Below are 27,925 nucleotides of genomic sequence, written 5' to 3'. Positions count from 1 at the left end.
AAAATAAATATTTATTTTTCTTCTTCCATCTTATTTGTCTACACAAAGCTTTAAACGTTCAAAAATCTGCTTGTCCACTCAAACGAAGCCAAGCTATTATATTCTTGCTAGCGTTTCTGAACTGGTTTTGTGAAATGGCGAAATTGTGACTTCAATCAATTTTTACTTACGTTCGATACTACAATTTTATAACTAAATAATGCGATTTTGTTGTTTTAAAGACTAATTACCGTTACAAATCATGTTAGTGTGACTCTGAAATTATCAACTATGACACGTGAAGGAAGTTGATGGGTATTCTACCCTAGTGTTGGTTCTCTCTGCTTATTATAAAATAATAAAATTTTCCACGTAGGTAAGCAAGTATTTTACTATATAGACGGCACTTCTATATCTACTATAACATACAATATATGTCGATTTATGTACCATATATATTACTAATATCGTAAACTAGGTCATGAGTCTAATGCCTGCCTTCATCCCCCATATTTTTTTGATAAACATGAACTTATCAACAACATCGTATTGTTATGTAAATAATTGTGTTTGTGTTTTATTCTAATCCGCATTAGAAGATATTTCATTGTAATAATTTTGCATATTTGGTATTCAATGATATTTTTTATTTCATGCTAAGAGATAGTGCTTAATTTTGTTCATTTAAATAATAGAAAGTATTTCTTTTTATAATTAATATATTCATGATATATAATTCTTTTATTGGATTTTCCAGACTCTGTGACTAAAGTTTTAAAAATAAAGCATTATCTAAAGTAAAATTCATAATCCTACGGCACAGTATAATAAAGAGTACTATCGTACAGTATGGCCACTCCTTCTCCCCGCTGAAAGTGGCGCCCACCCCCTCTCGGTTACCTCACAGTTACCGCCTGTCAAAAACGCGACCAGTAGATCTGTCATATCCCACTCATACAAGCACGGTACGCGTTCACCTACACGAGCTTAGACTGTGTGCTAGGAACGCGCCTCTTTCATATATTTGATCGCCAGTGTCCGAGGTGTGCCTACGGACTAAATTGACAAATGACTGACAGGTAAAATGATACCAGGAACAGCAAAATTAAAATAGGGAAGGGTATATGTCGATAACAATATATCGACAAGTTGTAAAGTACATACAATAGACAAGTTTAAATCAAGAATAAGTATATGAGTTTCAAATAAGAGGTACACATTTTGGTTTGTTCTATGTATCTTCGAGGTAGTGGATGAATACCATGCATTTTTACCCACTAGTTTTAAAACATAAAAAGGTTTCCGAGCCTGTAGGTAAAAAATAAAATACCATGTCCGACGATAATAAATTATCTGTCACGCTATGGCAATTATATCATAAATATCTATATAATTTTCGAATAATATTATTGCTGCTTCGAAATAAAAAAAATATCTCTAATTAGCGGTCTACAGACCTTTTGATCTGTCGAAATCACAGAAAAAGTTGGTATATTGATTAGCCGATCAAATTGCCAATTTCATTGTCCCGTCTGGGTGCACCTTAAATCTACGATGTAATAATAATTTTAATATCGATAAGAACGACACTGGCCAAACTGTGGCAACATTCCTTCACACTTACTTGTCAATTTGGTCCGTAGGTTTATGGATTTTACTTTAGTTGGTTTGTTATAAGAATATTTTACTTAACTATACTACAAAGCTAAATGTGTAAATATTTGTTTCAGAATAAAATGAATAACAACGGAGGAGGAGCTGGAGGTGGAGTGGGGATAGCAGGAGGTCCATATGAGACCAAAATTGCTGGGTTGTATGACCTCCTGGATACCCTTGGTTCCGGCCACTTTGCTGTGGTGAAGTTGGCTCGGCATGTCTTCACTGGAGAAAAAGTTGCAGTAAAAGTTATAGACAAGAGCAAGTTAGATGATGTTTCTACATCACATTTATTTCAAGAGGTGAGTTTTTTTATATTTAATATTTTATTAAAGTAAATAATTAAATATGCTGAATTGGCAACTTGACACAATATGTAGAATATTATGATAAAATTTAGCCAAATGGATATAATATTATCTAATAATCATATGAGAGTACAAGACTTCAAAGTCAAAATTTATGTATTTTATTTTATATTTTTAATATGAAAATAAAATTATTACAAATTGACTCCTTCCATTTTAATGAAAAAATATCTGGGCAACCGAGCTTCGCTCGGTTCTGTCGTATCCTTGACATGTGTCGCCATCTAGTTCAAAAATGAATAGTACCTACATCGAGTGAAAGAATTCTCAGTCTTAACAACACAACTACTCCACACGAGATGGCGCGCATTTCGCCACAAAAACTCAAATAGTGTATTTTCTATTCGTTTTAGCCTTGACCTGTGTCGCCATCTAGTGTTTGCAATAAATAGTACTTACATCGACCGAAAGAATTCTGTCTTAACAGTACAACTACTGCACACGAGATGGCGCGCGAAGAAAAACGCATGAAAACTCGAAAATTCGCGTTTTCCGGGACCTAAGGATAAGTTAGACCGATTTTTCACCCCCAAAAACCCCCACATAACAAATTTCTGCGAAATCGTTAGAGCGGTTTCCGAGATCGTCAGTGTAAATAAATATATATATAAATAAATAAATAAATAAATATACAAGAATTGCTCGTTTAAAAGTATAAGATAAAGTGTATGAAAACTATGTCCATAAAACCAATATTTATTTTCAGAGTCCATACATAGGACGACAGGTATACTGTAATGTGATAATACATTACAGTATCAAAATACTGCATGCAGTTAAATACCTGGTCGACCTGGTCGACAATGACATATTGCTGGGCAAGTTGGCGCTAGTGGGCTTCACGCCGAAGCTATTAGAGTTCTTAGCTAGTTATATGTGCGGTAGGCAACAGTACGTTAGGGTGAGCGGCTTCGAGTCTAGCGATTACTGTACGCTGTCTGGTGTAAGTCAGGGCAGTACCCTTGGCCCCACTCTTTTTCTTATTATGATAAATGACTTGCCTGATACATTTAGGGCAGCTAAATGTCTTCTTTTCGCCGATGACCTGAAGCTGCTCCTAGGCATTGGTGATAGTAGTGACAGTGCGGCGTTGCAAGCTGATATTGATGCTGCTGCTGGGTGGAGCGTGAGAAATAGACTTCCCTTTAATGCCAAAAAGTGTAAGGCGATAACTTTCACACGTAAACGTTCCGCACTCCAAACTGAGTACAGTCTAGCGGGCTCGTCTTTGGAGAAAGTCACTGATATTCGTGACCTGGGTTTAATGTTGGATAGCAAATTTGACTTCCATTCGCATATCACTAGCATTAGCAGGCAGGCCAGTAAAACCTTAGGATTTGTAATGAGAATATCCAAGCAATTTCACGTCGGAGTGGCCAAGGTTCTCTATAATGCTTACGTACGCAGTAAGTTGGAGTATGGTGCGGTTGTCTGGGATCCGTATGAAGCCAAGTATTCCTTAATGCTTGAGAAAACACAACGGAAATTTGCACGCTGGTTGTACAAGAAAGCTTATGGATACTACCCGTACCTCTACCCTTCCATCTTTGTCTCGGGGATGGTTGGGCTAGACACCCTCGGTTTGAGGAGGAAGTTGCTGCTCCTGATACACTATCTCTCCATCATCCACCACCATGTTGATAGCCCAGATGTGTTAGGAAAGATAGGGTTATTAGTTCCCAAGCGTGTGCCGCGCGACTTGAAGGGGGCGGTGGCACCGCGTCGCCGGCCGTGTCTGCTGCAGCGGCCGACCGCTCGCACGTGTTACGCGAGGCACGCGCCCACCACGCGTGCTTTAACGCTTCTCCAGGCGATGCTCACTCAGCACGTTGACGTTGACATGTTTGCCGATCGTTTAGCATACTTATGCAAAACTGCTAGACAATTTATAAATTTTTATTTGACTGACCTGTAATCTGTTTTGACATTGTTTTAAATTTTCTCATTTTATTTTTCCTCTTAATTGTTTATTTGATTAGTTTGACTTGTTCGACATTTTACCTAAGCATGTTTTATTTTTATTATATTGCATGTATTGTTAATGTGTAGGTGTATTGGTTCAGACTGTAAGCTTGCACTATGTTCAATAAATAAAATAAAAATAAAAATAAAATAAAATAAATCTGTTTTGATCATCAAGTGAGAGTGTCAGACTTTGACTCTCACCTGTGACTTTGTTTCGCTATTCTACTCAGGATTGTTTACACAAAACTATTAAGTACTGATAAAGAAGACACATATCTAAGAAAGTCACATACAGTAGAACCCGCTTAAAGCGATTCTGAGGGGACCCAGCCAAAAAAGCGTATTATACGGGAAATCGTATTAAACGTGACAAAATTGTAATTTTTAATCGTAAACTTTTAATATGGTTACTTTTTCTAGGAGCGATAATGCTTTTCTTCTCATTTTCGACATCACTGAATCAAAGATGGGACAAAGAATTCAGAAACTCAACACCACAGTAGTGATAATGAGCGAAGTGTATGTAGGTAGGTACGAACTATCGCACTGAGTTAGGACGACAAATTACAAATTTATCTTTACGGGTGGCGGTGCCGCCAGAATCGCGTAATTAAGTACAGTAAAATTAGTTCCGATTTTGGTCACCTGCATAAATAAAGTTGTAAAGTAATGCAAGGTGTGTGGTTTTAGATGGTGTATTAAGCGGAGACGCGAGTCGTATTAACCGTGAAAAAATGTCTGAAAACAAGTCTCAAATTGTAGGGACCGGCGTAAAATGGCGTAATATCACAGAATATATAATAGTACAAGTACAGAAGGCCCACTGCTTTGATGTTCACGACATGCCGCCTTTTTAAATGCCTACAAAATTTTTACAAAGAAACGAGCCGCACGTGCGCGGCGTTCGGCGATAGGGTTGCCTATGGATTAAAACGAATTAATACTCAGATAAAATGTTATACTATTATATTCAAGTCTTGGGTACTTTGTAGGTGTATATATAGTATTTATATATTTTTGTTTAAGTTCCAACAACACAAGCCTTATTGAACCTTTCCGGGGGACTTAATCAATAGTAGATCTGTGTAAAAATGTCCTATGGTATTTATTTTATTCATGATATTTATTTAACTATGCGTTATTAGCCATTTCACACGCTGACAACGCATATGAACCTTAAAAAAACTCGTGACGTAGAGTACCTAACAATAGAACACTGCGCACTGCTGCACAACTGCGAACGTGCGTTCCGTGAAAACGCGCGCCACCCCTGATTAGGCCGCGAACTCGCGGCCGCCAGCATGTACTTGTAGCGCGGCGATAGAATCGCGGAGTGAGCCGCCCCTGGTAATATGCGGGAAATCGTATTAAACGTGATCGTTTTAACCGGGTTCTACTGTATCTACAAATAGACAGGCAAACCCTACACATAAAAAATCCACTAACCAAACCAAAATTTGCCAAAACTGTGCATATTTTCAAAGAACTTTTCTTCTCTTTACAAACAGTCACATAATGTGTAAATACATTATAAATAAATTTAATTGTCCTCACGTCATAATTATATACACACACACAAACAGGAAAAATTGCTCCCTGTGTTTGTATGAGTTGTGAGAATAGGTGTGCTAGTGTAAACGCGTAATTTACAATTGTCACAAATTGTTAATCTTTAGTTTAATTGTATTTATACTAGACTAGTGCGTAAGTGCGCATATATGATGGGTTGTAATCCACTTAATCCTCTAATCTCATTATGTGTAATGTAATCCATACATGTTTATTAGCTTTAGTGGAGATTTTGCGTTTTAAGTCCATTGGCTGAGTTGAGTAGGTAGTTGGAATAAGTTTCACATCAAAAATTCATTTATTTATTTATTAGGCACACAAAACAGACGACATTTATAACATGAAATAAATTAAGTTGCACACAGGTTATGATTTGGAATGCCACCCAAAACATAACAATGAGACTCATATAATAAAATTGAAACCAAACTCAACATAATGGCGATGGTGATCTATGGCTGAGAATTTCGATAACTTGTTTTCGGAAGACTGCAAAATTGGAGTTGAAAATATTATAGTTCAAGAAGTAATTGAACATTTGTTGAATTGAATTCTGTTGATCAAATATCTATAGTAAAAACCATTGTTTCAGGTTCACTGCATGAAATTAGTCCAACATCCCAACGTAGTAAGGCTGTACGAAGTAATAAACACACAAACCAAGCTATACCTGATCCTAGAACTGGGCGATGGTGGCGACCTCTACGACTACATCATGCGGCACGAGTCCGGCTTGTCCGAGTCCCTCGCCCGCAATTACTTCAGACAAATAGTTCGCGCAATCTCATACTGCCACAGGTGAATATAACATAGAGTCAATGCTCCGTCAGATCTTGAAAATCCTCTATGCACATTCGTGAAATTGATGCTTATGACCGCGTTCAATGGAGACACGCTTCTTGTGGTCGCGATCCTCAGCATTGAGGGAACGAGGAAGAAGAAGAACAAATCTGACTTAAGCAACCCATCATATAGTGCAGAGGTGGGCAAAGTACGGCCCGGATTGGATCCGGCCCGCCACTAGTCCTTCAAAATAGTGTGTGATATGGTCAGCACTGTAGTAAGAATGCATTTTCGGTGTAAATTTGTGCTCGCTTCTAAAAATTCCTTCATATTTTGGGCCCCAGTGAGTAAAATTTGCCCACCACTGGTTTAATGGGACATGTGTCTACAGTTAAAACATTACAAAAGTAAATTACAATTTATCGAGAAAAACTCTTTTAAATAAAACAGGCATTATTGAAACACACTGAGTTAGTAGTGTTCAGGTAATGCGATCTTTCACACGTGTTAATGAGCCTTACACTTGTATTCAATGAGTTGGAGTCAAAAGGGTACAGATGATTATTTCTTCCACTTAGCATTCTTTACTATTCTATGATATTCATGATGTTCAAAGTACGTGTTTAACTCGCAAAGTCAGGTTTATTTATCTGTGCCCAACATTGTTGTTATTTTAACAACTTAAAAGGCTAGTTGATTGTTTGTTTGACGGGAAGAGAAATTACGCCCGTAACGCCAGTTTAAAATGATTGCTGATCGTTACAATGTTCACGTCACGTCAATAATCGCTTTTGTGTTGATTGCAGGTTACACGTCGTCCACCGAGACCTGAAACCTGAAAACGTAGTGTTCTTCGAAAGATTAGGTGTAGTGAAATTGACTGACTTTGGTTTTAGCAATAAATTTTGTCCCGGACAAAAACTAGAGACTTCCTGTGGTTCCTTAGCGTATTCAGCTCCTGAGATTCTGTTAGGGGATTCGTACGACGCGCCCGCCGTGGACGTGTGGTCGCTCGGGGTCATACTTTACATGCTCGTGTGCGGGCAAGCTCCATTCCAAGAAGCCAACGACAGTGAAACGCTGACGATGATCATGGACTGTAAATACACAATTCCACCGCATATATCAACAGGTTGTAAAAAGTAAGTATAGCAAGATTAGTGGTTTTCTAATGGCATAAGTGGCATCACGCGAAGCACGCGATCTATTGTCAAGTTGGACAATAACTCAGCTGTCTAGGATAATGTATCTGAAGTGCCTGTAATTTCATAAATATTTACAAAACTCTCTTACAACATCAAAGACTTGATTAACCCTTTCAACGCTACACCAATAACTGATGGTATACGCGCCATACTAATCCTTAATTAAATATGAAGGTTAATAACTGTAACGATTACTGGCAGACTGGCAGTCTATTACGATCGATGCGTCAACGTTACCTAAACGTTAGCACTTGCGTAAGTCGTCTATTAATCCTTTAGGGATTATGTAAGTTGTGTTATTCTCACACATAACAGATCTGAGAACGTTATAACACCTACTTTCAAATTGCAAACAATATTTCCAGTGTTTAATTTCTATTTTTCCCCAGACTAATCGGTCGCATGTTAGTCCGCGAGCCAGAGAAACGCGCTACGCTAGCGGAGATCTCCGCCGACCCCTGGGTGACGGGCGGCGAATCAGCTCCCTCACAAGAGTGTGACACCCCGCTTGTCGCTAGGGAACAATTGTCTGAGGAAGACCGCGCGACTATCATGCAAAGAATGGCGAGCGTTGCGACCAAAGAGCAAATACTTGAGGCGCTGGAGAAGAATGAATATAATCATATAACTGCTACTTACTATTTGCTAGCTGAGAGGAAGCTTAGAGCTAAAAGGTAGGTTAAGATATATCTCTTGTCTCTAGGTTGTTCTCGATTCACTTATATCAAATAGTAGCTTAGAACAAACCCAATAATAGGTATCCCTGTGAATACCGACTTTGCAGCGGATTTGTTGCAGCATTCCGTGATCTTTCAAAACATTTATCTCAATAAAAAATCTTCTGCAGTACCATTGCTTCTAGTGTCTCGTGAGATTGATTCCGACAGGGTCAGATCAACAAAGGATCTAGGTTGTATAATCATATTTTATTTGTTCAGGCAAGAAGAAAACTTGGCGCGAAGGCCCGAGGTGCTAACCGTGTCTCGAGGAGGGTCACGATCAAACAATCTGCTGGCGCCGCCGCCGCTGCCCACCGCGCCTCGCACGCCGCAGGACGCTCCACCCGTAAGTAACTAAAAAAAATGTTTCAAAACAGTTCGAATAGATCAGTATTTAATTCCCGTCGCAAAATCGACGGGGTGTTATAAGTTACGTGTTTGTCTGTCTGTCTCAACGTAACTCCCGAACGGATGAACCGATTTAAATTTAGTTTTTTTTTTGTTTTAAAGTTCAATTAGTCAGGTGTGTTCTTAGCCATGTCTGATGGTAATCATTCCGCTGTGTCGGGGGCTTTTAAAAATTATAATTTTGTGGTTAGCATATTTATTTACTAAAGTAGTAGTAAATGGAGATTAGGGACCTAAGTTCAATTTTGGCAAAATATACGATCGGAGGGATCGATGTTCTTGCATAGGCTTTAAATATTGTATCCAGACTATCCAGTTCAAAATCAGTATTTTTTCAAGGTTTTATGAAGCGCTATTTCATTTGCTAATTGGGGACACCGACAATTTTTTGGGCACACTTGCACCTCAAATGGCGGGTCCACACAGAGCGGGGCACTCATGGCACGCTGAACGTGTAACGCAGACGTGCGTCATAGAGGTCGGGCACGCGTTTTCTTTTCTAGAGCAGGCTCCAAGGGGATGTTCGTTTGCAAAAATAGCGCACCTCATTCTGACTTCAGATATATATTTTCTAGATCCCGGACATCATATAAACACATGTTGCTAACCAGTTTTGTGGTCCCCTTCCCCGCACCCCGGCAATCAAAAATCGCATACAAAGAAAAAAAAAATTTTTCATCAAACCATGCCGTGTGGGGTATCAAATGAAAGGGCTTACTGAGTAGTTCACGAATATATAGCATACTATAACATTTATTACACTTCCTCTAAGATTTTTTTTGAAAATTTACTGAAATGCTCGATTTTCGAGTTAACTTTAAACCAGGGATGTAACGGAGTTCTGCTTCTGCTTCCGTTACTGCGGAACTTCCGTTTTGTTTTACACATCCGCTTCTGTTCCGGTTCTGTTATTTTTCAAACGGAAGTTATAACGGATGTCGGAACCTAGCGCGACGGTGGGACATGAGCGGCGTACATCAAAGACCAACAGGTCTATACCTATCATTCGCTCATCTCTCCGCTTGCCACGTGCTGCGATACTAAACATTAATCGCTTCATTCCATTGCGCGCCAATATTTGTCCTGTCCACCTAGTTAGTAGCGAGTGAACAACTATTCAGTGGTGCAGGGCTTATCTACGATCCCCTTAGAAGCTCCCCTTAGATTTGTTTATTAAATACAGTTTACTTCTTTTACAATCACTCCATTTAATTTAAAAATTTAATTGTGTGCTAACAATTACACATATAATTTTTACTGGTTAGTTTTGGATTGTATTATACTACCTACGAGTAAGTTTTCTTTTCGTTTCTAAAACCTTTTACGGCATAATAAAGGTTTAAAAGGATTCTTATGTGATTTTTAGTGATTACCTAAACAACAAACAATCTTAAAGTTCAAGGTGATTTAAATTTTTGGATTGTAATGAATGATATACTTAAGATAAAATATCAGGTAACTTTTCTTTTCGTTTTTAAAACCTAAGTGGGCCTAAAGGCTGATTACAAACTGCTGATTACAGGCTGAACAGTAAACACCTAAAAGTTCTAGGTAATTTAATTAGTTTTGGTTTATGTTATACCTATGTGGTATTTTTTCATTTCGTTTTTAACATCTATAACTTCCGCTTCTGGTTCCGGTTCCGCTTCTGCTTCCGTTAAACTAAATTCAAAACTTCCGCTTCCGCTTCCGGTTCCGTTAAAACCACATCCGTTACATCCCTGCTTTAAACCACTATTGCTTGAGAAGTTATGAATCTATTTTAATCATTATTATTTTAAATAACTAACAATAGTCCATTGTATACAAAAAAATTGTTAATACAGTCAAAAAGTTGCATGGGGGAGCGAGGGGAGCAATCAAATATGGCGAGTTTCGATATTTTTCTCGTGGCCAAACGTTGTGTATAACTGTTGTTTTATGGCCGCTGTACACATATGGCCAACGGTTCCACCAACCCCCTTGGCCAAGCGTGTAGAGGGCTACTTGGCCGTAAGTTGGCAGTTGGCGCTTGCGCTTGCCGGCCAACCGATTGGTGTCGGTTTTTTGTCCACACATCAATGGATCTTGGCGCCAATGGCCAACTGCGTTTACACGTTGGCGCTTCATTCAGTTGGTCGTCAGCCGTCAGAGAGGACAGTAGTGAAATATTTACGAAAATAATAAGTTTATCTATGCCAATAATAGTGTAGATTTTAGGAAATAAAATAACCTTGCAAATGTTTTATGTATTTCCTAAAAAAGATAAATGTTCTTATCAGAATATTCAAAAAAATGTTAATATTTCAAATAATTTAATTTTACTACGGGTTAATTTAATTTTACTAAATTTTTCTGACAACGTCTATGACCTAGAATTTTCCATTCCACGTCCATCTTTCATGAAGAGCCAATGCCAAGTGATTGGTTCGCCAATGTGTAAACAGCGGCTCTTATCTTGGCCAAGGGGTTTCACAAAGGGTTGGTGGAACCGTTGGCCATATGTGTACAGCGGCCATTAGATTATTTTTTCTACTCCTGCTTTCTTCCTCCCACTTTAATCTGTCAATTATATTGTCCCGCAATGAAATTCCACTCAGAAACCGAATTTTAAGAACCATATTGAAACATCGAAACTCGCCATTTTTGATTGCTCCCCCGCTCCTCCATGCAACTTTTTTACTGTACGAACTTGGTTCGCAAACAATGGACTATTGTTAGTTATTTAAAATAATAACGATTACAATATATTCATAACTTCTCAAGCAATAGTGGTTTAAAGTTAACTCGAAAATCGAGCATATCAGTAAACTTTCAAAAAAAATCTTAGAGGAAGTGTAATAAATGTTATAGTATGCTATATATTCGTGAACTACTCAGTAAGCCCTTTCATTTGATACCCCACACGGCATGGTTTGATGAAATTTTTTTTTTCTTTGTATGCGATTTTTGATTGCCGGGGTGCGGGGAAGGGGACCACAAAACTGGTTGGCAACATGTGTTTATATGATGTCCGGGATCTAGAAAATATATATCTGAAGTCAGAATGAGGTGCGCTATTTTTGCAAACGAACATCCCCTTGGAGCCTGCTCTATTCTCTGTCCAACGACTTATTTCGGCATATCTACGTCGGATGTTAGTCACGCGAGCACATCGCCTCCCTCTGTGTGGAGCGACTTAGTCAAGCATATTTTAACCCTTCCACATTCCACAGAGGTCACGCAAGTGCAGCATAGTCCGCGAGGAGGAAGACGACGAGGAGAGCGGGCCGGGCGCGCGCGCCGCGGACGCGCGCCGCGGCTCGCGCTCCGAGGGCCGCCTGCGCCTCGCGCGCCCGCCCGCCGCGCTCGCCGTCACGCTCACCCGGGTCCGTATGTAACGACACCATGTGCGGGGTACTAATCGGGGTGGAATCGGAGATTGATTTTCAATGTGCCGCCGCGGTTAAATTTGTCAATGTATAGGAATAGGAGAATTTATGCCTGATAGTTGTTAGAAATTGTAATGGGAGTGAATAAATGCGATTTAAACGGAAGCGAAGCGAAATCAATTCGAATCTATTTTCAGGTGAATCTAGAAGATAACGCAACGGAACCGCCCGCGGCGGCGGCGTCCGCGGAGAGCTCAGAGGCGACGGCGGCGGAGAGCGCCTCGGCGCCGGGCCGCGTGCCGCCCGCGCCGCCGCCCCTGCGCCGCCAGCGTCTCGACGTGCGCCGCCGCCGTCCGCGCGCCGGCTCCTGCTCCTCCTCCGACCTCTCCGACGACGACTCCGAGAAGAAGAAGCGCGCCGCCGAGCAGCACGACGCGCCGCCCTCGCGCGCGCGCCGCGACTCCCACGACGACTCCAGCGACAGTCAGGAGCGCGGCGCGGGCGGCGGAGGGCCCGGCGCACGCCCCGCAGCCCGCGCCGCGCTGGCGGGCGCGCCGGGAGCAGGCGCCGCGACCGGCTCCGGCGGCGGCGCGGCCGGCGACGCGCGCTCGCAGGGCGGCGCCGGTGCCGGCGCCGGCACGGGGCGGCGGCGGCGCGCGGCGCGCAAGGAGTCGCGGCTGCGGGAGTCGCGCTCGCTCAACCGCATCGCCGAGGTGGAGGAGGCGGCGGCGGCGCGCTGGGCGGGCGCGGGCGGGCTGGTGGCGTTCTGCGGGCGGCCGCTGCTGCGCCTGCTGGCGGCGGCGCGCCCGCAGCCGCAGCAGCGCCGCCTGCACGGGCTGTGCTAGCGCCGCCGCCGCCGTCGCCGGTGCGAGTCGGATGAGCCGTCTCCTCGCGGTGATGGCGCTCGAGGCGCCGGCGGGCCGGCTCTCGGAGTGTCCGTTCGCACCGAGTTCTCGAGTCTGACGGCCGCGGAGCTCCCCGCGTCGACTCGCCGCGGCCGATACGACGACCGTTCGTGTCGCTCGTGCCGCCCGTCGCTCCGCGTACCGCCAAAAGATAGTTCTAGTTTAGGAAGTTTTAGTTTAATATGATGATTGTCCGGTGCGGAACTGCCGTCTCGAACGAAGCAATAAATAAAACTTTATATTTAATTAATTTCAATTGTGCATCCCGGTAGCGTTGTCGACTTAGTGAATGTGATCGATGCGTTGCTATTTGTTACACATATCGAAACTTGTTGAAAAGATTTCTTTACGCTGGGACGAATATGATTACGTGATGCTGATGATGAGTGAGAGAAATTTATATGTTCGGTCGGCTCCTCGCCGCTCGGGATAGAGCGGTAGCGTTGTTCATTTTGTTTCCGGTAACCCCGACGTAACGAAACATTTCCTATTTTAACTAAGACGGTTCATAGGTAAACAGGGTTACTCCATTTCATTTCACGGGTAGGAATTGAACCTCATCGTCATCACATGGAAAAAGTACTGACAATTCATAAAAGATATGTTGAGCATAAACGTAGACCAATATTCCAAGGTGAAATTATGACTCGCTCGTAGAATTACGATCGTTTTTATCTTTTAGAATATCTTCAACTTCCGTAATCTGTTGGTTGCTAGTTTGTTTAGTAAGAAACTGTGGCATTTCCTACATGTTAGTTAAATTAGACGTGTTTTCTGTTAGGTTGATTGGTTTTGTAAATTGTATGTGTCTTAAAATGGGAATGTTAACTATGAAAAAATGTTTAATGTATAACATGCTATCTGTGTACATAAATATTAAATTGTTGTAAATAAATAAATAGTCTATTTCAAATATAACGTTAAATTAAGTAAGTACAGATAATTTTGTTCAGTTTGGTGGAACGTTATGGTTTTATTACAAAGCTCAAGTTCGACTTGGGTCTCTATGGTTGGAGTACAAACATTTGGACATTTTGTTTAAAAATTTCGATGTGTCACAAAAAGAAAATATTTATTTTATCTTTTAGTAGAACTTTTTATGGTTATCTAGCAGTTAGCAATTGTCCAGTTTTTTGAACTCCGCCATCAAATGAACGGGTCACGGCTCGCGAGCCGCTATTAACATGTTCCGATATGTTTAGCTCGCAGTGATATCAGGTTCAGTGTACCTCTAAATACCCGCTAGGGTGATTGCTATAGTTATGACTGACCAATAATTACGGTATCGACCAATAACTATAGCGATTAAATCGCCCTATATGGTGCATTTCTAGTTTTCCGATATTTAGCATTGTTTCACCCTTGCATTTCCATTGCGAGTTGAACATAACGTATAAAGTTTTTTATAGTTATGGGTCCAAAATTTTAGACGTCGCATTGTGGAAAAAATAGAAACTAAAAACGCATTGCATACACTAAAATGTATCTAAAATAACATTTCTCATCTACATAATTAAAACACAGAGGGTTGTCAAAGAAATGTTAATATTTTGATTCATATGATAAAAGATGTTGAAATTTGAACTTATTCGGAGCTGTTAATAAAGTTGAATATTATTACTGCCTTATATGTATCTTTATCCAGTGGAAAGCTAAATGTGCCTAGGTAAATTTAACCCTTCGTCTGTGTTTGATAAGGATCCTAATCCTAACATATGGCGTTGGACTTTTAAAAAATACCTCAAAGTTAATTATTTTATGTCAATTTTTTGACAGAAACAGACGACGGGTTAAGTATATTTTTCCATCATGCGACTCAAACACTTTGATCTGACCCTTATATTGTTTTGGTAATTCGTTTTTAAGAGTTGTAATAAGATGTCATCATGTGTGCTAACGGTAACTTTAATTTACCTATTTACATACAATGCTCTACATTTTGCGGCTTGCTAGGTGGACTTAGAAGTATGAAAATTTTACTTCTGTGTACCTTACGGGTGCTTTGATAACATGATAATGCAATAAAATAACAAGACCAAAGATTAACAAATTGTTTGTTATACTAACGACACTTTGTCCTGGTTGGTGCCAACGTCTATACAATTTACGATTTATTTAAATCTTTCATAAATAATGTACTTTGAGATTGGATTTTTTATTGGTGCTTGTTATTTTAACTCTATGCAGGACATTTTTAAGATGATTTTTAAATGTAAAATAAACTAAATTCTATATATAGAAAATGCAATGATGTGAAGGAGTGTATTTAATCGAATTATACGTACCTATATCTACTACTTAAATACATAAGATTCACTAGCGCCATGAACAAAATCACTAACATACTCATTATTACATTAACTTGTGGTTTGCTGTGAAGTTCTGAATGCCTTACGATTATTTCATGTCGATGTACGATTGCGTAATTTATTGGCTGATTCATCAAATATAGTGTTTCTCTTTGATAAGCTTTTGATTGCACTTTATTCTCATATCATAGATGACATAGGAGCGTCGGAATAGCGGCCCCTGCCGCCTGGCGGGGTCGCAGCATTGGTGTCGTGGTACCTATACGTGTGTAGTACCTAGTGGCAGTTTGGGAACGCTAAGTGCTTGACTACTATATCTTGTTTCTGCACGCATTGTAAATCTTATTTATATTTCTATATATTATTTCCCGATTTCTGAATTATTTACGTATATTTTTCTACAGTTTAAATTATAAAGCTCATTTTCAAAGTTATTTATTGCATATACATTATATGTATGGTATTTTCTCATTATCGAAGCAATTATTAAAAAAACAATGGGGTTTTCAGTGCAATAATACAGATATTATCCGAGCTTTGAATTTATACATTTATATTAAATTTATACGAGTGGATAGCTAAGGCGTTTTAAACTGATATTCTAATAACTGTGTACCTGGTTGCCATCTGTATTTGGCGTTAATTAAGCTTTTGCAAATTGTCCACGACTTGTAGTTCATAGGTCTTGTATGTATTTATGTATCAGTAAATTTATCATAATACGATTAAGTTTTATTTGTAGTTATTTGCGGGATTATTCTATAGTATATCTGATTTCACTTCAAGGGCGAAATCGTGTATAACCCTCCACTCCTGAATCCCGAATATGATTTCTGATAATTAAATACCTCTACAAATAAATTAAAACGTCTAAACTTCCATATTACAAATGTAGCTTTAATTTACTTAAGGATCCTCTTGGAGGGATATAAATGACCGCCCTCTCATATAGTTTTCTTGCCAGAGGCCCTTTTAGAAAAAAATAATTTGCAGTATTGTGTGTAATATTATTTATTAAATGTATTTGTGTCGAATAATTTGTTTTATGGAATATGCTTTAAAGAGTCGAGTACCTTCGTCGACACCCGAAATATCTTTGTTGTTGATATCGTATCAGGGGAATATTCATAGATGGGTTAAAAAATACCTTCTTGACACAATTTTATTATACGCAGCTTAGTACCTGTGCTACCTCTCGTTTTTCTGGAGTTGCAGGCGTCCATAGGCTATGGTGACTACTTACCTAACACAAAACTTTTCCCCTCACTATAGCGAGGAAACTACCAACGCAAAAAATGTGTTTATCACTGCTTCCAGTAGTTCCACAGGTGGTAAATCATCTTTATTACTAGATTCACCTACCTACTTTTATCAATTTTAAAGCAGTTAATTTGACTTTATTCAAGGTCAAATTACTTTACCCACTAGTGGATAAAATGCGTTTTTACCCGCTAGTATTAGCTTTGAGTAATTATGTTAACTAGAGAGGGCACCTCAACTTGATTTTGTGTAACAACACTTAGAGCCGATCAGCACAAACGCGCTTAGTCTGTGCCGAACGGCTGTGGTAGATTGACGTATCACAATCAAAAATATTTCGTCTAAATAATGCCGTCATGTGTAGTGAGGTACTGTACAAACTGCTCAGGAAAATCTAACAAAAGCCAAGGAGTGACTTTTCATACGTAGGTTTACTGTATTTTTGTTTAAACACGCTTACTTTTTAAAAAATGTATCAATATAAACTCATGCCGAAGCGCCATGTTGCGGCGGCCATGTTTCGTTGAAACCAAAGACTAAAAAATACAACAAAAGCAGACGTGACAATATCGCAAGTTAGTTCAAGTTTCCTATCATATATTAAATTATATATATTTATCGACGCAAAAAAGGTTATTTAATTATTATTGTCAGAATTGCACAGTTTTCCAGCATGTCGGTCTATAACAGATTCTCAATACGCGTGTCGAATTTCATGTGAGTATGTAAATGTAAGTGCAGTACCTAACCTGCCTGAATGAATTTGGGTAGGTAGACGGTCAAGCAAATTATGAGAGTATAAAAACGCGCGAAATTCAAATTTTCTATAGGACGATAAACCCGCGCTCATACATACATGGATGTAGATAAAGTTATGTATGCGACTATACATAATTAGGCATTAAAACACTCATGTTATCTTATTAACACAACAAAAACAACACTCATGTTTTAATGCCTACCATTATGCAAATGTCACATAAATAACTAATATCCAGTTGCGGCTACGTGTACACATGTACGCTCAGTCCGTATGCAGTTTTATGTGGGCATTTAAAAAAATTGGGACTCACAGAGTTGTTAAAAAAAAGTTAAATCGCTGTCAGTTTTGAAACGATAATTAAGCATGGAATTTCAATAAAAACATCGTTTTTGTTTTAATTGTGTAAATTATACTAAGCTATAATCTAAATTCAGAACGTGAAAAATTTTAGTTTTAAATACAGATTTCAAGCTTGATAGTCGTTACAAAACTAACAGCGTTTTATGTTTTTTGTTAACAACTCACGCTAATTGAGAGTCATAAATTAAAAAAAATGCCCATGTAAACCCATGTCACTTCTATACTACGACTTCTAATCTATGCACTCTATGCAAGGCTCATCATCGCGACCGAAAGGTCGTAAGCGCCGAGTAAAATAGTAGCGCATGCGACGTTACGGAAGCGGGCCATTGGTTCACACCCCGCCCCCTCGCCCCGCCTTCAGCTTACAGGCTGTGACACGTTCGTTGTTTGCTATAGCTCCTCTATACGAAGTAATAATTACTCAATGAGTATTAGAGGACAAAACACGTATTTCCGAGCTAGTGAGGGGAAAAATACTATTACCCACTAGTGGATAAAATGCGTTTTTACCCGCTGGTATTAAACGACAAAACACGTGTTTCCGAGCTAGTGAGGGGAAAATGTATTTTACTTCTCGTGTGTTAAAAAACTCGCCAGGTCAGGATTCTATTCTCGAACCACTCGCTTCGCTCGTGATTCAACTATAGAATCCTTTTACATGCTCGTTTTTCAATTCCACACTCGGCGTTAAAATACAACTTTGCCCCCTTTTATAACAAATAACTATTATAACAGCCCAGTGTGGGAGCACCATAAGATTGCACAGCTTGATTGAGATATTTGAGAGCACCGTTAGGGTGTGTTCACATTGAATGCGGACCCGAACACCGGTACGCGCATCGCGCACTGTAAATCGCTCGACAAGTCGACAGGTTTCACTCCCAATGAGGTCAGCAAAGCGCATGTAATACCTTTGTAGGCGCAGGCTTCCATGGCCTATGGAGACTTCTTGCCATCAGGCGAGCTGTATGCATGATTTCAACTGACAGTATAAACACAGATATTTCTGCTCAGCAGTGGAACGTAAAAGGTAGATTTAGATATAAAAAAAAAGTCTCAAAATATGACAGTTTTGATTTATTTACCTTTGCTAGTTATACATTGGTAAAAATATTAATGCTATGAAACAATTTGACTTAGCATTTGGTTGTCACAATTAATTCATGAATAGTGGTTAAATTGGATGTGTGGAGTCAAGTTCACAAGCTGACGGCCAACTGGGGCCCCGCCGTCCAGTAGCCGGTACCTATTACAATAATGCTCGTGTATATTTAAACAAATATTTAAAATATGCAAAGCTTTATAATTAACCAGTAGTACTTTATCTTATGTGCCTAAGAAATAAATCATTTTCTTAAATATTTTACACTTGATCATGTTAAAATTACAAGAAAAAAAGGCTATTTCTTCTTGCAGAATTTCAGTTACAAGATATTATTTTCCAAAAGGGAAATTAAACTATTTAATTTTAAATACGACATGAGATAATAAAAAAGCAAGTCTAGGTTGTTCCTTCCTCAATGAACAAAGTGATAAAAAAAGTTATTGTATTACTACGCCTGACTATCCTCTGTTCATAAATAAAGGAATAAAAATCACATACCTAAAGTACAGATGGTAAAACTAGCCTTAACAATACCAAAGCAAGTTTAACTTTTTAAAGGCCACAATAATTTAGGTAATATGATAAATAAATGGGTGTTACCCGTTACATGGGTTTTTAAGAGCCAAGGGGTTCTTAAAAATGATCCTTAGAAGTTCTATCCACCCAATCTACCTTGATGAAGGTAAATTAAACGCATGTTAAATAAATGCACAAAACACTGAATCTGAATGAACAACTCTTAGCATAATCTGACTTAACGCTTCAAACACAACATAATTATTAAGATAACCATAGTGGTAAGGTTCCTTACGTAACATTTAACCTATGAAATGTAGAGTGGTTCAGAGTAGATTGGGTATGTTGAGACGTGGTGAGTGAAGAACTAGAAGGTACTGCCCTCCGGGGGCTGTGAGAGCTTCATGTTCTCCTTCAGTGTCATGAGGCGCCGCAGCTCCTGCAGCACTGTCTTGATGGTGTAGTCACGCTGCCACCGCGCCAGGATAGGCACTTGTCTATTATCCACCTGCACAAATATCGAAAAAATCTATGAGTGAGTAATATCATGCAGCACTTGACTTCTAATTGTCCATCACACGAAATATGAATTGAATATAATAGTATTGACAAATTTTGTCTAAATCTTTTAAGAAAACCCCCATATTCATGAAATTCTTGAGTAACTTACTACACTGTAGTCAACATAAATCCGACAGATATATTGAAGAACATCTTACATAGGTCAGTTAAAAATACTAACATCCAAACTACGCATTTAACACGTTCGACGCCGGTGACACAGCGTCTGTGATCAAAAAATCCTTACTCCTATGCCAGTGACACATACGAGGGGCGTTCAATAAGTAATGATAATGAGTATTAAAACATAAGAATGTAAGTATCCTTATATTTTTATAATTAAAAGTAACTCTTTTGTGATTTATTTACATATTTAATTCTTCAATTATTATTTTTTTGCTCCCTTTAAAAATTAAAATCTTAACGATAGTCTAAATACCATGTCAGTAAGCACTTCACTTCATTATACTTACGAGTAGCGATTATATTACAGGGTGTCCACTACTAAACCCAAAAAAATTCCCTGACTTTTCCCTGACTTTCCATGACCATTTCAGAAAATTTCCCTGACCATTTTCATTCTACGATGACATTTGCTTAGGGTTGCAAAAAAACAGTTTTTTTTCTGTCTTAAAAAAAACCCGAAAAAAAGCACTTTTTTACAGTTCCTTTCCTCAAAAAGGAAAAACGGAACCCTTATAGGATCACTCGTGCATCTGTCTGTCCGTCTGTCACAGCCAATTTTTTTCTGGAATATGTTTGTTTTATAAAGTACGAAATATTAAAATTTGCAAGGCAGTTCATACTTTTATACCTAGGGTTTATTTTCCTTTATTTTTTTTTAATAGTACGTCGGTGGCAAACAAGCATACGGCCCGCCTGATGTAAAGCGGTCACCGTAACCTATGGACGCATGCAACTCAAACAGTGTCACATGCGCGTTGCCACCCCATTAGAAACTTGTACATTCCCTTTTGCTGTGTTAAGTACACAGTAAAAAGGAGTGTACAAGTTCTAAGGAGGGTTCAGGTTGCCGACGACTCAAAGGACAATAGACGGAACAAGTTAGTTCCGTAAGTCCTCCCGTCATCAGCACACCGCACCCTCGTTGAGCTCTGGCAGCTTATGTTAACTATTAAACTTTAATTTTTGGTCTTATAAGACTAACATTAACGAAATAAAATGTAGTTGGTTGGTAGTTATCGCCATTTACTTTTGGCTATACCAGTGCCGGCCCGTGCACTCTCAATGAGGGATATCAGGGTAAAGCGAGTTTGAGTTTCGGCGCCCTTGGATAGTCTAAGCAGGAAAAAGTCGCGAGCGCAGCGAGCGCGAAAATTTTTCCCCTTTTATACGGCCCTGGGGCTGATAGTAGTTATTATGTACATAACATAGCAAACAAAATGGGGTACCTAGCCTATCAGAGCAGAGTCAGGAAAGCAGGCTTGAAATGAAAACGAGATTTCGAGCGTATAGTGAGTGCGAAGTACTGACTAAGTAACAAAAATATATAACCTGTGTAGAAATAGTAAACGCGAGCATAGCGAGCGCGAATTTTTTTCTCTGTTGTCAGCGTCGGGATGCCCATTTAGGTGTTTTGCCACTACATGCCTTTAGGTTTCCAAGTGCTTTAAAGTTCTCTAATCATCACGCTTATTATCCTCCTATGCTCCTTTGACTAATACAAAATTGCGCACCTATGTGACGTTTTGGGCCATTGGCTTTTTAAGGAACTTCGCTTTGGATTGTCGGATCGGATAGATTAGATACTTAGGATTTGGACAGCGACATAACTTTGTCTTTGTCGTTTTCACGTCGCCCTAGCAAAAGCACCTTTCCAGTTAATCTGAATCACAATATCTGAATTCATACCCGACCCCCTCGCCATTATGGAATATGTGGGTGGGGCACGCAATGTAAAAAAATCTGGATTTTGGGCCTGATAAATTAAGGTCAAGCATGAAGATATCCCTCATTAGCAATCACTGGGATGGACTATATTTATTTGTCGTAAAAAGTCTAAAGAGACAATTCTAAGTTGCCTTAAAATTACTACCGGGAATCCATCTTTGGTGTCATGGACGTGGCCAACCCAAGAAATCATATATTTTTTTTCAATACTTTTTGATTTTTTTTCTTGGTGCCAAATTTCTCCCTGACCTCCAAATCATTTCCCTGACTTTCCCTGACTTTCCATGACCACTATGAGCTTCCCTGACTTTTCCCTGACTTTCCAGAAAGTGGACACCCTGTATTACAATTTTATTTAAAGGTCGGGTATAAAATATTAATGATCCTTATATTACCTTCAATATTAGGTATGTCACTTGTAGCTTTAAATACACTAACTTGAGCAGCACCCTCGGCAATTTGAGGGTTCGGCCCTGTCGACTGTCATTTTGAAGGCCAAAAACATTATTATTTGTTTGTTTAAAATGTTCTTATTGTAACTAATCATTTTTTTAATATTAAAATGATTGCATGTTCTTCTTTAATACTAACGTAATTTCGTTTCCAATCTATATTCTCAATTTTCGTGATAATCTGTAAAAATCGTGAACATGACCCAAAACAGCACCTAGATTTTTTTTGGATACCATACCGTTTGAAAATATATGTATACGAACTTTTTTTATTGCTGTTACTAACAAAGGATAAACCCAGCTTTAATTTAAAGTATGATTATTTTTGATATTCATGTCAGAAATGAACTCACGACATGTCAAATATTCATGAAAACATGCTCTTATTTTACTGAAAATTTTCATCCCCCACCTTGTGTTAATTATTTACATATCAAAGAAAAACAAATGAAAGTAGTAAAAATTTGAATTATGCAATTTCACTTTAATGAGTACTGCTACATGGACAAGTTAAGAAAAATTAAATCAAGATACAGGAACATATCCATTCTCATTACTTTTTGAACGTCCCTCGTATGTGTGTTTTAATTTATGAGCCTTTTTGTTGCCAAATTTCAAATTAAATAAAAAATGATTGAACATACAGTTATGTTATTCAAAATTAAATCTAAATACGCTTTGGTTTCAAAATTTGTAAGTTTTTGATATTGCACAAGATTACCTTTATACAGTGCCGGGTGGCACAAATATGTGTCATTTTTAAGACAGATTTCAGCGGTTCTCAAAATTTTCATTGGAACTTACTATAGATTGCACAGCCAATATGAAATAAGTTAACAATTTAGTACTAATTTTGTATTAATAGTATTTCGTACGATATTAATAGTATTTCGTACGATTGTAACATAATTAAGATTTTAATAAACCGTGTTTAGGCCAGTTTTACTGACTAAACTTATGGAACACTGATTCAAACTTTCACGATTTTTACACATATTTAAAATTGCAAACGGGACTTAATCGCGTATTTACTATGTTTTAAACATAAATATATAAATAATAATACGGATAAAACGGATAATACGGATCCGTTAAACATGGGCATCGATCCACACCAGAAAGAATTTTCGAATGAAATTTATGAATTATTCCCTGTATTTTGTCGCGTAAAATGTTTATTCACATTTGTTTAATTCAAATACTACAGAATATCAAGCTAGGTTAGGTTCGTTACATTACGCCATGCAATTAATCCATAAAACTATATGTATTAATGTTAACAAATTAAATAAAATGAACAGTAAACCGTAAACCATAGTTTTAAAAACTGTTTTCGTTACTAACTGGATGTATCCCGCAGGAATAACGATAAATTATTAATTTTCTATAAAGCAGAAACGGAGTTGGCGGAGTCTAGCCGTCGCGTGAACTCCTATACGCCTGAAGAGGGGCCTCCGAATTGGCCCGAAACATGTCGCAGCAATAGCGATATAATAACGTGAGTACAACCGTATTTCAATTAATTATTTGAATATGTCTCACGGAAGTTTAACGTGTATCATGGAGGTAATTATGTAATTTAATTACATACGTAATCATTTTATTAGCTCATTTCAGATCCAATTTTTTTTGTATTTAATGAGATGGGAGGCAAACTAGCACACCCAAACCACTAGAATAGGGTTGCAAAAAAACGGTTTTTTTTTCTGGCTTGAAAAAAACATGAAAAAAAACCGTGAAAAAAAACAGTTTTTTTTCTAAAGTACGAAATCTCAAAATTTGCAAAATAGTTAATACTTTTATACGGTTTTTTAGACTTAATGTTAACTATTAAACGAATTTAATCAAATCCTTTAATTTCTGGTCTTATAAAAGTTACATTTACGAAATCTGTAGTTGATAGTTATCACCATTTACTGTTGGCAACACCACCGCCTCTCCACGCTACACGCAACATCGGGGATTCCCCAATAAACGTTTGTATACTGAATGTTAATTGAATTAAAATGTACGTTATTGTTATTGAAACACGTTACAACTCACGAAAAACCGTTATTGTCGTATTATTTGTTCATCTGAAAAAAAAACACATTTAGAAAAAAAACCATGGTGCTCGGTTTTTTTTCATAATTCTGAAAAAAAAAACATTTGGTTTTTTTTCTATTTACAACCCTACACCAGAAGGATTGGAGTGCACCTCCATAAAACTTTTTGTGTAGATAGAGATACATACATATTGACACTCCCGGGTCCAACGCAATAAAATTATATTATTTTAACTTTTTTTCCTACATTTGCAATTTTGCATGGATATCATTATAGGCTGTGGTTACGGATTTGACGCCCCAGGAAAATGGAGGTACTAGAACAGGTTTTCTACTAGAACAACACTAAATTACCCTGCATTAGCTTATGTATGTTAAACAAAAAATATTGGCCTACTGTTTAATGTTATATGCTGTAGAATGGGAGTGACATTCATTGTGAATTTGTAACTTCAAACTCTAGTAAATCCATTCTGCTTTTTTTTGTAATCATCCTTAAAACCGAATCGATTTATCCGAGTTGAAGTTAAGCGACACAATTGTGTTAAAAGTCCGTATATTTATTATGTCGTTTTGTAAGTTTAAATCATTTTATTTCAGTAACAGCAGCTTAGATTTGACGAAACCCCTATAAAAAGTGACCATTTCAACACGGATCCGTTTTATCCTAAATATCCGAATATCCGGATCCGGCAAATTTTAAGATCCGAAATATCAGGATCCGAAAAATCGGCGGATATTGCAAACCCTATACTTGGGGTACTGAACTTGTCTAAAAGGCAGTAAATATGAGAAATTTTGACAAATGTTAATAACTTAAATTATAATAGCAGTATTATTCCCTATTATAGATAAAAATCTGTTCCCATTACCAAAAGACCCTAGTACCACAAATTTACGCCCGCGAAATACAATCCCAGTGCCATTTTCAAATTTAAATATCCATAGCTCCAGTCCATATATAATGTGCATCAGAATCTACAATAACCTACCAATGAGCATTAAGGAAGAAAAAATTGACAGTTCATTCAACAAGAAGCTTACGAAATACTTAATAGAGAATAGTTACTATAACATGAAGGAATTTTTTGAAAATTAAAATATGTTACAACATAAAAATGTTCTCATAGCAATATAGGTATTAAGATTTATAAGATTATAAGTATTAAGATTTTTAGTTATTAAGAACTATATTTGCAGTGCCCTTACAGGGTTCATAGCTGTGCTATACCTACTGAAATGTACCAACTTATGTACCTATGATAGCAATAAAGAATTACTGAATTACTGATTACTGAAAATAATCGATATATCAGTCACAATTTTTAAATGGACATTTTCGGCCGCCTCCTAAGTATCTATGTGTATAATAATCTATGTTGAGTTCATTAGTGCTAAAGTTTGAGAAACACTGAGTGATAAAGTAATTACTTACCATTTTGTGAGTTTTAAACTATTTTTCCGTCTTTTTCGAGCATTAGCACCATCCCACAGCACGTCAGAGAGATGACTGACGCCGCGAAATCAAAATAATCGCATTTTAGTAATTTACCTCTGAACTATGCCAGTCGACACATACCTTGTGACCATGTTATTCCTATGCCAGTAACACAAATATGTGACTACGATAATTACGCCCGGCATAGCTAAAGGGCTTAGTGAAACGCTGCCGGCGTCGAACGTGTTAACACTGAACTATCACGTTCCACAGTAGATACTCGTATAAGTTATGTTGGTTTATGGAAAGCTGTGACATGGTGTATTCCCATTTGTCCTTGTCTGGCATAGATAGGGATGCTTAGGTGCAGCACCCAAATAATTTCCCTTTGTCTCCTTATATGGGGTTATGACAGCTGGTTCTGAGACAATTGTCTTTTGAATTGAGAAGTCCACCTTTTTTTTTTTTTTTTTTTTATTATAAATGGGCTTACTCTTGACCACAGACTAGCCAAAGGCAAAGACGTGGCCTACGATGGAGTGAGCTCGCCCAGAAGATGCCTGTTCACTCTTGATTTGAAGGTTGCCGGGTTATATGAGCTCGGAAATATAGCCGCCGGCAAGGAATTCCACTCCTTGGCAGTGCGCATAAGAAAAGAAGAAGCAAAGCGCTTCGTGCGGATTCGTGGAATATCCACCAAGTAAGGATGGAGACACTTGCTGCTTTAAATTATTAATAGTCCATCAACACCACATGTAGTTTATTAGACTGATGGCAGTTTTAATAAAAACATTGTTGGCAGAATTTCACTACTTTGAAGAATTATACTTTGTAAACATGAAATATAGAAAGAAATGTCTACAACATTCTATATTTTCTAAATACATTTTTGTCTGGGACTGCAACATGACATTTTGTACTTAATTGTTTAATTATGACAACACATTTGATTCTTTGTGAAATCTACAATATAAGTAGCTGCCAAGAAGAGAAATTGTTCCTGTTGATAGGTCATTTTTCACTACAGCTATTTAGTATCTATCTTGCTGTATTTTTGTAGTTGGTATGATATACTTACAAGTCCAGTCTGGCTATTGACACAATTCATGTTGATCCTAGAGATAAATCTAGCAGTTGGAGGTTCATCCGGGTACCGAGTGCCACATTCAACTTTAAGTGAGTACATCCTATTTTCATATGGGGTCTGCAAAGTAATAAATTATTTAACACAGGTTTTCAAGAGAGTATACATATTCAAGTAGCAAACAAAAAAATGTTCTTGAACTGATACCAAAATGAATATTACACAGAATGTTGGTTGTTGCCAGTTAAGTAATAATAATATTCATGACTCATCAGTAATCAATACCCAGCAAAAATAATAATTGGGTTTATTTTTTCATTGATTGTGGGTGTTAAGTGTATTTTAAAAATATGTGGTTGGAAGACTGTATGTTGATCCTGTGAAGTAAATTGTTACCATTCTTAAATACATCAATAATACACCATAACCTCAAACCAACATATAAGCTGCTTAGCAACAGCCATTAGATAGAGTCATAGCTCATGTGATTATATCAATTTATAATGTTGTATCATAGTAAATAGTATTTTTGTACTCCATATAGCATTACCAATGAACAATAGTTTAAATTAGATTACATAAACAAATAAAAAAATTACCCTAGGGGGTCCAATTATCATGCCAGTCCAATGGGTAAGAGTCATATCATCATCGCTTTCGAGTCCCCAAGAAATCGTTCCATCGCCCACTCCCTTCTGACCTTGCTCAAGTTCTTCTAGAAGACGAAAGTTCCGTGGTACCACTGTTTAGAAAAATATGTATTATTAGTTAATTACGCTAATATGAAGTGTTATTTAAGCAAAACACTAAAATTCAAAATAAATTAATCAGATGATTAAGAACTAAATTAGTAAAAATAAACTAAATTCATACCAACGCCTGATGACGGATTCGCCATGATCACAAATTTCACCGGCGCGCACTACTGATACAGCTACTTTGGTTGCGTATTTAATACTTCCGCATTTACTATACTGAATCCAGTATTATTTTAAAAGAATTGGGTAACTTATATTATTCTAACGGTGGAAAATATTTCCATGAATATTCCAATAATTCCCCAATCAAAGAAAAGAATAGGGTGACGGGAAGCAATTTTTGCTGACTTTGACAAGTGTCACTACAGAAAACTCTTTGCTCTATGGATCACTGAAGAAGTTTGGCCAGTAACAAAAAAATAGTTTCCGGTAAACATTTTTTTTATATTGCTA

The 27,925-nt window shown here is 37.9% G+C and overlaps 2 protein-coding genes across 3 annotated transcripts; one reads left to right on the top strand and one right to left on the bottom strand.

The window, feature by feature from the left end:
* Nucleotides 1-144: 144 nt before the first annotated feature.
* LOC125231742 (SNF-related serine/threonine-protein kinase) lies at nucleotides 145-16,250 on the top strand. 2 transcript variants are annotated; one of them, XM_048137306.1, is made up of 8 exons: nucleotides 145-351; nucleotides 1,710-1,937; nucleotides 6,130-6,335; nucleotides 7,127-7,462; nucleotides 7,915-8,199; nucleotides 8,464-8,590; nucleotides 11,847-11,999; nucleotides 12,200-16,250. In XM_048137306.1, exons 2-8 carry the CDS (start codon nucleotides 1,716-1,718, stop codon nucleotides 12,845-12,847), a joined length of 1,977 nt encoding a protein of 658 aa, XP_047993263.1. In that variant the 5' UTR covers nucleotides 145-351; nucleotides 1,710-1,715; the 3' UTR covers nucleotides 12,848-16,250. The 2 variants fall into 2 exon arrangements, with proteins under 2 accessions (XP_047993263.1, XP_047993262.1); XM_048137305.1 differs by having other exon boundaries at nucleotides 145-355.
* A 2,414-nt stretch (nucleotides 16,251-18,664) lies between these two features.
* Nucleotides 18,665-27,834, bottom strand: LOC125232095 (ubiquitin-conjugating enzyme E2 variant 2). Its single transcript, XM_048137710.1, has 4 exons — nucleotides 27,588-27,834; nucleotides 27,314-27,456; nucleotides 26,709-26,834; nucleotides 18,665-19,731 (listed from the first exon to the last, which is right to left on the bottom strand). Exons 1-4 carry the CDS (start codon nucleotides 27,610-27,612, stop codon nucleotides 19,591-19,593), a joined length of 435 nt encoding a protein of 144 aa, XP_047993667.1. The 5' UTR covers nucleotides 27,613-27,834; the 3' UTR covers nucleotides 18,665-19,590.
* Nucleotides 27,835-27,925: the final 91 nt, after the last annotated feature.

Source organism: Leguminivora glycinivorella, chromosome 12, assembly GCF_023078275.1.
Source record: "Leguminivora glycinivorella isolate SPB_JAAS2020 chromosome 12, LegGlyc_1.1, whole genome shotgun sequence".
Classification (NCBI taxonomy): Eukaryota; Metazoa; Arthropoda; class Insecta; order Lepidoptera; family Tortricidae; genus Leguminivora; species Leguminivora glycinivorella.
The sequence above is the reverse complement of the archived record's forward strand: the minus strand, read 5'-3'. Positions and strand labels throughout refer to the sequence as shown.

Coding starts and splice junctions, on each gene's coding strand:
- LOC125232095 (XM_048137710.1), bottom strand. CDS start 27,612: ATGGCGAATCCGTCATCAGGCGTTG. Junction 27,457..27,587: donor GAATCCGTCATCAGGCGTTG/GTATGAATTTAG, acceptor TTTTCTAAACAG/TGGTACCACGGAACTTTCGT. Junction 26,835..27,313: donor TGATAATTGGACCCCCTAGG/GTAATTTTTTTA, acceptor ATTACTTTGCAG/ACCCCATATGAAAATAGGAT.
- LOC125231742 (XM_048137306.1), top strand. CDS start 1,716: ATGAATAACAACGGAGGAGGAGCTGGAGGTGGAGTGGGGATAGCAGGA. Junction 8,200..8,463: donor AGGAAGCTTAGAGCTAAAAG/GTAGGTTAAGAT, acceptor TTATTTGTTCAG/GCAAGAAGAAAACTTGGCGC. Junction 12,000..12,199: donor TCGCCGTCACGCTCACCCGG/GTCCGTATGTAA, acceptor ATCTATTTTCAG/GTGAATCTAGAAGATAACGC.